The 15,141-nt window shown below is 36.6% G+C and overlaps 1 protein-coding gene across 6 annotated transcripts in view; it reads right to left on the minus strand.

The window, feature by feature from the left end:
* Positions 1-15,141, minus strand: part of VWA3B (von Willebrand factor A domain containing 3B) — a 226,643-nt gene that overhangs the window by 107,969 nt on the left and 103,533 nt on the right. For all 6 annotated transcript variants that reach the window (XM_031959109.1, XM_031959108.1, XM_031959107.1 and 3 more), the window contains 4 exons: positions 13,600-13,781; positions 9,913-10,067; positions 5,025-5,163; positions 3,862-3,993 (listed from right to left, as the gene is read on the minus strand). In XM_031959109.1, the coding sequence (XP_031814969.1) occupies positions 3,862-3,993; positions 5,025-5,163; positions 9,913-10,067; positions 13,600-13,781 (608 nt within the window). The remainder of the gene's footprint in view (positions 1-3,861; positions 3,994-5,024; positions 5,164-9,912; positions 10,068-13,599; positions 13,782-15,141) is intronic.

The following is a 15,141-nucleotide window of genomic DNA, read 5'->3' on the forward strand; positions in this document are numbered from 1 at the left end:
TTTGAACCTTTCTGTACAGAAAGGAGCACACTAATCAGAAAATAGAAAAGTTTGGGAGAGGGATGGATTGGGGGTTTGGAAGAAAGATAATGAGTTTTCTTTTGGACATAATGAGTTTGAGACACTCAGCTTAGAACATTAAGGGGGTGAAGGGTAGCATTATCTAGAAGAAGTAGTGACTTGCTTTGTGGATGGACCACCCTCATTCTCAACTACCATGGTCATTCTGCCCTGTTCCTTAAAGTTTGCATAGTGGTTTCCTGCTTCCAATACATAAAATCCAAGATTTATATACCTCATGTTCCTAAGTCTTTTTTTTCCGGATACTGAGTATTATTTTATTTTCCTTATTAATTCCAATATCAGTCTACTCCATATTTTTGTCTCAAAGAAATATTTATTCATTCATCCTTTTCCTCTCTTTGAGCCTTTTCCAAGGCATCACAATAAATCTTGAATGCATTTTTTGTTAGACTTTTCCCATTTATAGCCTTTTATTTATATAGATTCTGATAGCCACTCTTCTGTGAACTTTCCCTGGATAATTAGAGAAAAGTAGAGAGCTTTCCCAGTTTCCACACATCTGCCACAAGGCATCCATCTCTACAACTATTCACGCTAGTTTTCTCCAATCATATATTTAACTCTCTTGTAACTTACTTGATCTACATACCATGCTACATATTAATTTATCAGCATAATATTCCCATTCTTCTCTATGTTATAGAAAGCCCTTTCATTATATAGATCATAAGTTTCCAGAATAAAAGAGATTAGCTATGTAACTCAAGGGTCTATCACAGCACCTCAAGAAATAATGGCTAATAAATGCTTTTTATTAAACATCAGCTATCTCTATCATCTTAGCTCTTAAGTATCTTCCTAAAGCAGAGGTCTGTCTGATCAGGTCAACTTCTCTACTCAAAAAACACCTCCAGTATCAAATGCAAAAGACTTAGTGTTCAAAGCCCTTTATAACCTGCACTTTCCCCTGACTCTTTCCAGCCTTCTCACATCAGGCAGGATCTAGCCCTTTCCTCTATAATTCAATGAAATTAGCCTCCTTGAACAAGATGCTTCATCTCCTGTTTCTGGGCATTTTGACTGGCCCTCCTCTGGCTTCTGTGGCTTCCTTCAAATCCCAATTAAAATCTCACTTTCTACAGGAAGTCCCAAATATTTATTGACTGAGTGACTTTTTGATATTATCTATGGTGAAAAATTAAATAGGGACTGTTGTTTTTGTTGTTTTTAATTTTATGCCTTTAAAAGGGAGAGAGAGAGAGAGACTGCAGCATAAAAGATAATTCAAATTACGCTGAGGTTAGAATTTAGTTCCAATGATTCCAGGAAGCTGAACAACTTTTATTGGATATTGTCTAATACTGTAAATGCTTCTATCTGGGCATGTAAAAGACAGCTTGAAGCCCTTATTATGGATTTTCTGTCTTGAAGATATGGCTTTTAATGCTGTTTTATCTATGTGTGTTTGTGGGTGAAAAACTAACTTGGTTACTGTTTCTTCAGCTGTCAACACAGTTTAAATACACTGCCTGAATGACTCTTGGCATAGAATTAATAAGATTATCCATCCCTTCTTTCAACCCAGATTTTCTGCATGTTATCTGTTATTTGATAAATGTGTTGCTCTCTTTGCATTTCATAAAATTGGTCTGGATTCCAAAAATATTCTGTTATATTGTGGCTCTGAGTTCACATAAAATAGACTATTTTTTATTTAAATGTCTAGTATTAAAATGTATCCTAAGTGCCTAACAATATGCCTAGAAAATAGTAGTTACTTAACTAAATGCTTATTGATTGATTTGAAAGTGACCTTAGACCTACCTCTCTCATTTCACAGAAGTAGTTAAGAAATAAGGCTAGAACTTTAAAGTGGGCCATATCACAAACCTTTTTGAATGGCAATCTACAGATTCTGACTTCAACTGAGGTCCACTTAGGGCATTATGATATAAAAATGAAACTAATGTAGTTTGGGAGCTCATCAATTCACATTATAAAAGTTATACAAACATTTTGGGTTTTCATCTTTACTTGCCCATCTCTAGTGCTTTTGTAACACAGAACACACTATATTAACATCTTTAAAAAGTAATGAGAACAACACATAGCATAGCTGATTTCTTGCAAATTCCAAATTAATTTAATAGCATCTGAACTAATGAAGGTTTTCTTGAAAGTTATAGTTACTAAGCCACAGTGTATAGGATCATGGACTTAAAACCAGAAATGATCCCAGAGAACCTCTAGATTCACTCCTTCATTTTAGAAACAGGGAAATTGAGACCTCTAAAAATGAAGTGATCCTTTCCAAAATCATATACATAATGAGTTCAAATCAGGATTTGAACCCAAGCCTTCAGGCTCCAAATCTAAAGCTTTTTCCACCACATCACCATTTTTCATGCTCCTTGGCAATTTCATCAGCTATTAATTTTGGACAATTTAACATGCTTGAAGCATGAAATGAACACTTTCTTTCCCAGGACCAACCAACTTATTACTTGGCACAGAATTTTACAGCTACTGTTACTTCATACAGTAATTAGTCCTTCGTTTTTTAACAGAACCTCCAGGGAATGGGACTGCTCTATATGACGGGAAAGGCTTAGCTTTGATTAAAATTCAGAGTGATCTGCTATGTCTCTTGCTCCTTGATAAATCTGGGTCTTTGAGGTTTGCCATCTGTACTGTTTTAAAAATGGCTATAGTCCATGGCCACATTTTGCTTATCAAAAAAAAAAACAAAACAGATTTTGATCCTTTTCTTAGTGCCTTTTCAAGCATCTGGTTGACTATTTGGGTCCTTAAAAAAGTACTTAAAAAATGAAGGCTACACAGTCCAAGAAAGTGGAAACTTTTGAGAAAAGGGATATCCTTTTTAATTGACTATGTATTTTACCAGCATAGTAAGATGTTGTAAAAATTTATTTCCTCTAAAATGTTGAGTCAATGATGTAGCTCTAGAAAATCAAGAACTATGATTATGGTACTATGATTTGGTCCAATCTTTTTAAAAAATCTATATGATATTATATAGAGATATAAATTATTCATACCCTGGTCCAGTGATCATACTACTAGAAAGATTCTGCAAAAAGAATATTGACAGCTCAAGCACTGAAAATACAAAGAAAGGCAATCCACTAGATTAAGCAAAATTTTGATATATTATCAATTGATTGAATAACTGCCATGTGTTCCTTGTTATTAATTCTTGAGTCATTTCAGTCAAGTCTAAATCTCTTTGTGACCCCATATTGAGTTTTCTTGGCAGAGATACTAGCGTGATTTGCCATTTCTTTCTTCAGCTCATTTTACAGATAAGAAAACTGAGGTAAATAGAGTTAAGTGACTTGTCCAGGGTCACATAGCTAGCAAGTGTCTAAGACTGAATTTGAGCTCAGGCCCTCCTGATTACAGGCCCAGTACTCTATCCACAATGTCACCTAGCTGCCTGCTACTCCTTATTATTGAAAATGAACAGGGGAAGTTAGGTGGTGCAATGGGTACAGCACCAGTCCTGAAGTCAGGAGGACCCGAGTTCAAATCTAACCTCAGACACTTAACACTTCCCAAGTGTTTGACTCTGGGCAAGTCATTTATCCCTAATTGCCTCAGCAAAAAAAAAAAAAAAAAAAAAGACATTTATATACCAACTCTTATTCTGGGATCTCAAAGCACTTTTCTAAGAATTTAGATAAATATATAAATATATTTATATAACTATATAGATAGATATAGATATATAGAAATATATAGATTTAGATAAATATAAAGAATAGATTAAATCCTATTCATTAATGCTTATTTTCTAAATGATAATCTTCATTTTACCTGAAGGTTTTTAACCCATTCCTTAGCCATTTTCAAATTCTCTTCATTAACTTCAACAAGTTTCTCCTGCCAAGGTACAGCCTTACCATCAAACTTGATAAAATTGATTTTTTTTTTGAATACCAGCTGCTCCTGTAATAGACAAATTTTATTCAGTCATAATTCAGTCATAAATTCAGTCATAAAATATTCATTCCCCCAATATAACTAAAGATTTGAAAAATTCACAGAATGATAAATAAACATCATTGACAATGAATGGAGTGAATTTTTTAAATTGTGGATATTAAAAATTATATTAAATACCAATTCTTTAATAGACATTAATGTCTTTAATAGACATCTCATTTCAGTCTTTTTGATTCATATATAAATTGGAGTTAAATGAGGCAGAATGTACCAAGTCATTAGTCTCTCTCTCTCTCTCTCTCTTTTAAAGTCTCCACTATCCGGGGCAGGACAGAGCCAAGAGGACTGGTGATGGCTCGAGATGCAATGGATGAGCTTGGCAATGTCTAACCAAGCTCTAAGGGTCCACAACAACTCTAAGCACTTCACCTGCCTTCGTTGCCATTGAAACAAATTGTTCTCATCTGCCTATTCCATCAGGGGAAGCCTTTACATGCCTCAGGTAGGTAGCCCCCTAACTCACCATAGAGTCTGAGACACTTTGGTTGCCCTCAACTTGTTTTAGCCTCATTTACTTATAGTGTGGATGCTGATCACCTGATCCATTAGGAAATGGAAATAAAACCTTCGTGGTAAAAGTCATCTAGAAAGTCTCTGCTTTACCTTATACCACAGATGTCAACTCTTCCACAATGGGGTCATGAAGGAAATAATAAAAGAATCAATATCCCTCCCCTCAATGAGTTTTTAGAATAGAGAAAACTAAAGCAATGAGAGAGGATACAATCCACTAAGCCTTCCAAACAAGAGGAAGATCTACTGATTTTTATCATTTTAAAAGGTTAAAGAGGATACTTTCTGAAATTTTTGCTTAGGAACCTAAACTCTGACTTTACACAATCCCTGATTCCTCTTTAACTTTAAGTGCTCAGCTCCCCATCATTCCTTTATCCCTCAGTAGATGATTACAGGTTGAGGCAATATTGCCAGGAAATAGGTCCCTAAAGTCAGGGGAAGTGACTACTTTATCTAACCTTTAACAGCTGAAAAATCTTTTCCTTCACCAAGGGCAGTTTACTCTTCATTGAATGAGACGTATCGATGAGAATGTAGATGAAATCTTCAAGCACCAGTCCAAAGAGGCTTTGGCTTCCACTTTGTAGCCATTTAATCCTAGAGATAAGAAAAAGGAAAGATAGGGCTGATAACAGAGTTAATGGTCAGCAGGGAAGCATAGTACATTTCAGAAATCTTAAACATCCAGTGAGAAATTCAGTAGATCTCCAATGAGATCTATCACCCTATCTTCCCAGACATTTGCACAAACTTTACTTATTCTCTTTCAGATGTGACCTGAAGCAAAATTTTTCAATGGGCCTAATTAGCCCTCTCAGTTTTCCCCAACAACTACAAACATATTCAAGAAATACAAACTTTATTATAGATTCAAGTAAAATGGAATTAGAGAAATAAATTTGATGAAGAAATAAAACTATTCATCCCAAAGCTTTTCAATGAGTATGATATTCAAATTAATTATTATTGCAAATCATCTGAGACAGGGATGGGAAGGGAATAAGCATTTGATGTAGAAATAAACCTCTCTATTCATTCCAAAACTTTTCAACGGGAATGATGTTCAAATTAATTGTTATTGCAAATCATCAGAGGCAGGGATGGGAAGGGAAAAGGCATTTATATGGTGGCTACTATATGCCAGAGACTAGGCTAAGTATGTACAAATATGATCTTATTTTATCCTCACAACAATCCTGGGGTAAGTGCTACTATCCCTTTTTTTATACTTGAGGTAATTGAGGCAAACAGAGGTAAAGGAGCTTTGCCCAGGGTCACACAACTAGTAAATGTAGAGGGTCAAATTTTAATTTAGGTTTTCCTGACTCCTAGTCCAGAACCCTATATACTGATACACCCAGCTGCTGACTTGAGCCACTGTTCCACCTCATTTGTGAATAAAGAGATACCCAGGAACCACCCACATTCAAGCTGGCAAAGCCAGCAGATTCTTCTGGCTCTCATAAAACATATGGACAGTATCAAAGGATGTGTGAATAATATTCTATGACCAAGATCTTGAACAGCTGTAAGAACAGGTCTTCTTCTGCCCTCCCTTCTCAGGCAACTTTTAAGAAACATGAAAATGAGAATCTGGCTGTTAACTCTCACTTATAAAGCTCTTAAAAGCTAAATGGGCTTCAGGAGACTCGGCAGAGCAGAATTTCAGGGTTAATATCCTCCTAGATTCTGCTAATTCAACAAGAGTTTCCTTTATTTATTTAGAGAGCATTATCAGAGACTTCTCTGGTTCCTTGAGGCTGATATATACTTCAGCTGAACTATGTCTAAAAATTCAGGAATAGTATACACAGCTCTGGTTTCTAAGTGGAGAGTGAAAAGAATAATGAATAGTAAGGTCAGAGCAATGGAGTTAGTTTCTCACACAGCTATAATCCTTTTTCCTTATAGGTATATAAGTACTGACCAAACAGCCTAGATATTATAATGGGTAAGAAGCTGAAGATTTTGATTAAAACAGAAATAAAAGCCACATTAAAAGGATTCAGTAAGAGGGCATCCAGCTACCATCAGTGATTGAAAGTCACCAAGTAAAAATTAATTGCATACTGGGTACCAGAAGAACTGGTAGGTATAATTTCTTAGTCCCTGTCAGCCACTGGACAATGAAAAATCATGAAAAATGGGAGAGGAAGGCATCATAAGACTGGACATTAACAAATGTCCTGATTTTTAAAAGGACATAGGAAGCGAGGGCTGTTGTGGATAGTGTTGGATTCATCATCAGGAAGACCTATCAAAATCCTGTCTCACTAACTGCATGATCCTGAGTAAGCTATTCAACCTCTCTCATCCTGAATTTCCCTGTGAGATGGCCAGTTCCAAATACAATAGTTCTTAACCCAAGGTTGATATATTTAAAAAATATTTTGTTGAGTATATTTCAAATATAATTGATTCCTTTTATAATCTTATGTATTTTACTTTATGTCCTTCAGATCATTATGAAAAGGGGTCCAGGGGCTTCACTTAAAAATCTCTGGTCTAGTGTCTCCCTTCCTGTAATGACAGGAATAGGAAATCTTCTAGATGCACTTGAACATAAACTGTCTACTCTTTCCACCTTGCCAGCCCCAGTAATCTATAGCTTCACCAAGAAGCCAATTAGTAAAGATGAGAAAGACCCTCGTGTTCGCATATAAACAAGAAAGAATAATAGAGAGCTTGCTGGAGGTGATCTCTCCATGGGAAGAGACTGGCTAAGATCCCTTCCTCCTCCTGCCCTGAAGAACATGGCACCCAAAGTACTATTGATCTCCCTGGTTCTAACCTTCCTTTCCTGTTACTCCCCCCACTCCTGCTCTATGTCTGTGCCCTAGGCATTTTATTCTATGCCCTGTGTCTCCCTTGTGTGAAATAAAATGGGTCACAATTACTTTATACATTATTAGCCTGACTCTTTTTTTTGTGAAAACCCCCTTTAATTCCCTACAATGATGTTATAGTATTGGACAGAAGCTCTTCATTCTAAAAGCAACATTCATAACTGAAAATAAATGGACATCTTGTATTTAATATTCATTGCCCTTTATTAGCCCATATTCCACAGAAACTATTTTTTGGTGGTGTTAATAATTTCATGCAATAGGAATGATAAGACAACATGTAGAAGATTAAATAGGCTCAGGATTCCTAGATTTACATCTCACCTCTAACACAAATGGACAATGTAACCTCAGGCAAATCAGTGTTCTATACATGGATACAATTTGCAGCTCTCCAAAACATTAGATTACAGAGCTCTGTAGTAGTAAAGGGCAGGAGCATGCTAGTAAATGTTTAATAGCTCTCCAAAAAAGATTCTATTATGACATACTTTTAGGTTTAACTTACATTCTTAATATTTTCTCCATCACTTTCTAAATCTAGAAATCAAGAAAATATTAAATTATGCCCTGATTTTATAGCATTTGCCAATTCCTAAGGTGTAAAGACAGAAAATTTAGCAACAATTCTCTCCCTGTAGGAACTGGCTCCAGCAAATCACCAATAGAAGAAATTTCTTCATTTGAGAGTTTTCTGTGCCAATGAAATCAAAGGTCTAGTTTTTATTTTCTAAGGCTCTTCCTATCCACAGACCAAATCTAAAACTTATCTCTCCTCTGAGATAGAAACTGAAATGGAAATGGAAAAAGTATCAACGTGCATTTATTATACACCTATTATTATAGTCACAACACTGTGTTAAATATTTTGGGTAATAAAGAAATACAAATCTAGTTGTTCTCAAAAACTTATAACATCATCGGAAGTTCATGGCTCTCAGAGAGGATCGCTAAAATATTATTATTTTCTCCAACTGTCTTCATAATGCAAAGACAACTTCCACAATACAATCACAGAAATCGTCAGGTTTGTTCTAGAAGTATCACAGGTATCAGAAATGAAATTTTTCACTATCTCCCTTCTGGTCTGTAATGGCTGTTTTGAGTACAGAATCCTCCAGAGGAGAATACAATATAGTTTCTAACCTACACTTCAGAATGGGCATAGATAATAGAAAAGAATAGGCAGTAGGCATAAAGAGAAAGATATACACACCATGGGAATCATCATCCTGGGACAAAAAGCCCTAAGATGAGGGTTGGGATATGGGGAAACATAAAATAAACAATGTTGGAGTCCAAGTACAAATGAGCAGTAATCTCCTGATTCCTGAAACAGACAGACCCAGAGATTATTTCTTAGTGTGATTTCTTCCCTTTATACTGCTTTCCAGACCACCTTCCCCTAGCCGGAGAGCACTCCTCAGGGTTTCTGTTTATCATGTAGGACCAGAATCTCTTTAGCAAAGGTTAGTATATTAGTTAATCTTATTATCAGCCTTGTGTCCTACTGTAAGGAAACCTGGCCACTGAGAGAGCAGGACTCAGAGAAAGGAAGTTTAGATTGAGAGAAGGGTAAAGTGGGGAAGGCTAGAAGCATGGGGCTTCCCCAAGTACCATCCTTCAAGATAAGAGAACCATAGGAAGGCACTTGATAGCTTGAGCACTGAAAGGGATTAAACATCTGCTGAAAGAATGGTGGCAAGGGAAAGAGGTTCACCTAAGGTGAGCCCCTGCCTTGTCTAAAGTGGTAGCCTGGATAAGGAGGGAGTGTATAAATAATCTTCCTGAACAGATAATCTACAAATGATCAATTTATTATATTTTTAAAAATAGACCAAAGAACCTTGCTTGATCACATAATCTGACAAGGATGTGAGGAGTTATATGTACTTCTTTTAAAAGTGAGTAACAGGAAATTTCAAACAGAGTATCAGTTTTTTGTGGTTTGATTTTATTCTTTCAGCAGGTGCCTTGAAATAGAATATTCAAGGATGCTGATGATAATGCACAATGTCACGTAAGCATGAGGACAAAGGACATATTTTCTAAGCATGTTCTATAATATGTAACAGTAGTATGTCCCACCTAATAACCATATATTTCATTTATCTTTTTTTTAATTCAAGAAACATTTCTTAAATATCTACATATGTAAGTTCAAATCAATTGTCCCTATGCAAATTAGTACTTTGTGCTGCTTTAAGGGTCATGTATGTAACTGTATCTAAGGATATTATATTTATCTTTTTTTTAAAAATAACATCACCCCATTCTTCAGGAATGAAGTTAAAGAAGTCCTGAAATGTAAGTTATCTGCTTAGTCCCAAATGGACCAATCCGTTTAGTAAACATCAACTAACGGGTCCTTTTATTTGCACATCATCTGTGTAGTAAAGACACCAAACCCAATCAAGGACTTACACATAACAGGTGGAAATCTTTTTGAAATTCAGGGAAGAACTGACCTGCTTTGTTTCTGAGGGGAAAAAAAACTAACCTTTTCTCAATCAGCTCCAATGCATTGTTCATCTTCTCTTCATAAGCCTTGCACTTGTCTGCAGTAACATAAACATGGACTATAGTCCCATCCTTCCAGGGAGTGTGCACAAACTTGTTACAGTATTTTGCATGGACATTTTTCTTATTTGGCTCCTACAGAGAGAACAGCAACAATAATAACCAAAAAGAAATCTTATGTCCCTAAAGAATGTAAAAGCAGCATATTACAAACAGCAGGACATTCATGGCACAGCCATATGGAACCCTATTGCCTAATTTGCCTCTATAGACACTGAGACTAGTCATACTTTTAAAAAATGGCTATAGGCATTGAATTAACCATTAATTTAACAAGCAGGTATTCAGTATCTGTCTTTGTGGAAGTTACTATTCTATATTCTGTGTGTAATACAGAATAATTCCTATCCCCAAAGAGACAAGAAGGAAGGAAAAAAGGGAAGAGGGGGAGAGTGAGGGAAGGAGAGAAGAAGAGAGGGAGGGAGAGAAGGAGAGGAGGGAAGGAGGGAGGGAAGAAGAGAAGGAGAGAAGGAGGGAGGGAGAGAAGAAGAGAAGGAGGAAGGGAGGGAAGGAGAAAAGGAGGGAGGGAGAGAAGAAGGGAGGGAGAGAAGGAGAGAAGGAGGGAGGGAAGGAGGGAAGAAGAGAAGGAGAGAAGGAGGAAGGGAGGGAAGGAGGGAGGGAAGGAAGGAAGGGAAGAGATGGAGGGAGAGAAAGAAGGAGGGAGGAAGGGAAGGAGGAAAATTATTAAAATATTTAACAATGTACAAAATTCTGTTTTTAGAATTGTATATAAAAGAGAAAAAGCAAGACAGTCTGTCCTTTCAAAAAGTTCAGTTCTAATAGGGGAAAAGAAGCAAATATGCTCCAAAACTATGTCATTTGATGATGTTTCCTAAAGCAAAGGTTAAAGGGTTACTCTTCTTTCTCTTTCTACCACTTTTATTACAATAAGAATATACTTATGTATTAAACAGAAGTAGGAGTTCATAAATCGGTTAAAGAAATGATTTTTACTTATTCAGTGTTATTTAAACTTATAGTATGCTTTCTCTAAAACCCTCGAGAAGACAGGCATCATCTCCATTTTACTGATAAAGGAGTCGGTGTTAAAGGACTTGGACATTGTCACTTTCAGAATTTGAAACTGGGTCTCCTGACTCAAAGTCCAGGACTATTTTTCCCATACACATGGGATTGAATGAATGGCAGTTAGTAAAATTGGGAGAGCAAGTATCAAGTGAGTAATACATTATTATAAGAGGCCAGAGAAAGGAGGATGAATTTTGGGCTGGCATAGTCAGGGAACAGTTGTTTACCTTTTCCATTTTTGGAAAATTTTGTAGTTCTAATAAACATAAAAACTATTATTTGCATATGATATATATGTATATATTTGTGCCAATATGGCCAGGAAAAAGCAAAACTGTGCCTGGAAACCATTAGGGAAATACAAAGATAGGAAAAAAGAGGAGAAAAGCATTTTACTGGCCAGCCAATGGATCATTTCAATTCCCCAAAGAAGAAATGTGCCTTAGATTCAGACATATATATGGTCAGGATAGCCATGCCCATGTACAGTGCGATTTCAAGGACTTTGGAAAGGGTGCCCCTCTCTCCAAATATCTCTTTAACCTTTTAGGTGGATAGTAGATAAATTATAGGGCCTCTAGTCATAAAGACTTGATTTCTTAGCCTCAGACACTTTAACCTCTGTTTGCCTCAGTTTCCTCAATTGTAAATTAAGGATAATAATAGCATTTGTCTCAGGATCAGATGAGATAATATTTATAAAGTTCTTAGCACAGTGCCTGGTATGTGATGAATGGCATATAAATGCTTATTCTCTTCCCTTTTCCTCTTAGTGATACCTGAAATTAGAAATGCATGCTCTTTTCTCATAATAAATTAAGATACCTCATTAAAAGATAATATCTCAAGCTGCATCAGTCGTTTAATCTTTAATATAAATGAGTTTGCAAAATCTTTTCCTTAGTGTAAAATATGATTAATAAGGGAGAATATTGGCAAAAAGTCAATCTAAGTAAAAGGAAAACTGGGGACAATGAAAATAAACTGCATCAACTTCATAGTTTTGCTTCAGACCAACCCCTGTGAGCAGCAATTGCATAGTTTCAGAGGAGAAAACAACTATATATATCGCTTCAAATATAAAAGTAAAGGTCATTACATTATTTTTTCCTCAATATTTGAAAAGATGGGTTGGAGGTGGGGAAGGACTAAGGCTCACATCTCTGTTCCACTTTACTGCATCTGTGCTACTTACTGGTAACATTATCTGGGGCAAATCCAATCTCATAATAACTGGACATCTACTTTATGGTGTTGGCCACCATTCACTAGAACAGATGGTACAAAATATACTTTTAAGGTGACATGAAGGACACAAATTTCACTCTTTAGAGAAGTTCGCTGGTTGTAACTTGGGAACTCTAATAGGCTAATTTTCTTCCTAAAGACTTGATCCATTCTGTGAAGGGTCAATCCTAGGCTCTTGTATGAATATCAACAGAGCCCAAATTCTGGCAATTGTACCATGTTGGAAAGAATTCAAGAATGGGCCCTGAAAGGGATTGAATTAACTTTCTGAGGACTGGATTAGTGTAATAATGTGTCTCTCAGTAATAATAATAATATCTAATATTTATATAGAGCTTACTATGTTCCAGGCACTATGCCATGTATTTTATGATTAATTTCTCAGTTGATCCTCATGTTAACCCTAGAAAATAGGTGGTATTATTATTCCCATTTTTGCATTGTTGTTCAGTTGTTTTAGTCATATCCAACTCTTTGTGACCCCATTTGGGGTTTTCTTAGAAAAAATACTAAAGTTCTTTGCCATTTCCTTCTCTAACTCATTTTATGGATAAGGAAACTGAGGCAAAAAGGATTAAATTATTTACTTAGAGTCACATGGCTAGGAAGTATTAAAGGCCAGATCTGCAGGATTTCCTGATTCTAGCTCTCTATTCATTATGGCAACTAGCTGCCCCTTGGCCCTGACAACTCACAAAACAAAAATAAGACAGGGAAAGAACAGAGTTCCCTTTGGGGACATTGGGTTATATTGTTGTCCTGAAAATTATTAATATTCTCTGAACTTTCTATTTTAGTCTCATTTCTAATTTTAGTCTTACTATTAGTTTGTTTATAACCATTCATTGATTTGATCTTTCCTTTTCCCATATTGGAACAGTTTTGAGAAATGTAAAGTAGAGTTGCAGAATAAGAAAATCAGAAAAGAGTGGAAAGAAAAGAGTAAGGGAAAGAAAGATGTTTATTTTATAGATGAAGAAATGAAGTCCTGTTTTGCCCAAGTTCATTAAACTAATAAATAACAGAAAGTCAAAACTTGAAGTGACATCTTCTAACTTCCAAATTCAATATCCTTTCACTCTGATATTCTCAGAGAAGGAGCAGTCATCTTCCAGGCAGTCATCACAATTTTCAGCCTTCTATCCCTCAAGGAACTGCCTCTATGTGGGTTTTTTCTTTACAAACTTCCCTCAAACTCTGATTTTAATTAAGATCTTTCCAGTGGGAATTAGAAAATGAATTACATGCATATGATACCATTGACTATAGAGAACAGGAAAGAGTAAATGAAAGAGTCTCTGATTCCTTGAAGTTTTTACATTTTACTTACAGCACAGGTCTGCAGGAACACATTATCAGGTTTAGCTTTTATGTCAACGACTCCATCAATGTGGCGAAAGGAACAGTCAGCAAGGATATCATACGCAGTCAATTTTTGTGCTTTCAAGCCATATTTCTGCAGCCACTTCTTGGAATCCAGCCTGTCTTCCGGTGATGACTCTGGTGACAATTCTATTTTAGAAACACAGTTCATTGGCTAATTACATGAGCAATTATGTATGGAGTCTATCTACTTTAGCATCCTTCCTTCCTATCACCCATTAGCCTAAATGGAGGTCACACCTCTGTATCCCCACTTCCCTCCCCCAACCTAGCTTGTATAAAATGTATGTTTCATAATCAAACTCCAAGGGCAATAAACACCATTTAAGTCCTCTGGTCTTCCTGGCACAGGCAGAAGCAGGAATAAGTGGCCTTCAAACACCTTTGAGGAGCCTAAGGCTATCAGTGCTTCAAGGCAAAAGATTCTTCTTACATAGGTCCCATGGAAAAAAAAGTCTATGGATTTGTCCTCTCTCCCTTCCATTGCAGAGCACGTAGACTCCCAAGAGGTAGGGGGAAGAGGTATCTCTGTAAGTCCCTGCCCAAGAGGGAGTTTGTTCTTTGTCCTAAAGCTCATGTCCACTTGCTATTTTTAGCTAGATAACCAAGGGCCTGCTGCTTTCTGGGTAGCCACAGTTGCTCAAGTTTCCATGGAATTCACTCTTCCAGGGAGGAAAAATACAATAAAGGAGAAAAGCAGAAATGTCAAACTACTTCTCCCTACTACTCTGTGATATCTAAATTTTACAACTAAGTGTAGGGATAATCTAAGGTTATGATGGTAAGAAAAAGGGACAAGAGAAGGGAGACTTGGAAGGGGAAGGAGGAGAATAAAGGGACAGGGGGGAAAAGGAGAGAAAATGAGAAGGGAATAGGAAAGGACCAGTAGAGTATCCCAGCTACATTCAGGTTCCAATAGAGTAACCCAATTACGCTCAAGGTTCCAAGAACAGTATAGAGATTCTCTGCCTCAAAAATCCCTTTTAAGTTCTAGATAGTGAGTACTGATAGAAAGATTTCAATCAGTCCAGGGGTGAGAAAAATTTAGCACCCATTACTCTGGGGCTACAAATCCCCAAAGAGCTTGGATTTCACCTTAAGCCAGAATTGGGCTTGGTCTGGGGAGTAGGAATAGTAGGAACAGAAACAGAATACAAAAGCACTAGATATAGAGACAGGGAACCTCAGTCAGAATCCCAGCTTTTTCATGCTTTTAAGCACTTGGAGAAATGAAAATGATAAGCTTGGACATCTAGGAACTAGGAGACCTCTAAGGCTCCTTTTAGCTCTAAAGTCCTATGGTCCAAGAAATAGACATTTGCTCTGAGCATTAAAATGTCTGCCCAGCCTATGATAAAATGGAAGAGAAGGATGGGAGGAAGTGATGGATAAACCAAGAGAAAGGATGGGGGAAATAAGGGGATAGAGAAGGCCCATTTGTTTCATCATTGTCGTGTGGGGAGGGAAGGGAGGGAGAAGCTGGCTATTA

Source organism: Sarcophilus harrisii, chromosome 3 (assembly GCF_902635505.1).
Source record: "Sarcophilus harrisii chromosome 3, mSarHar1.11, whole genome shotgun sequence".
Classification (NCBI taxonomy): domain Eukaryota; kingdom Metazoa; phylum Chordata; class Mammalia; order Dasyuromorphia; family Dasyuridae; genus Sarcophilus; species Sarcophilus harrisii.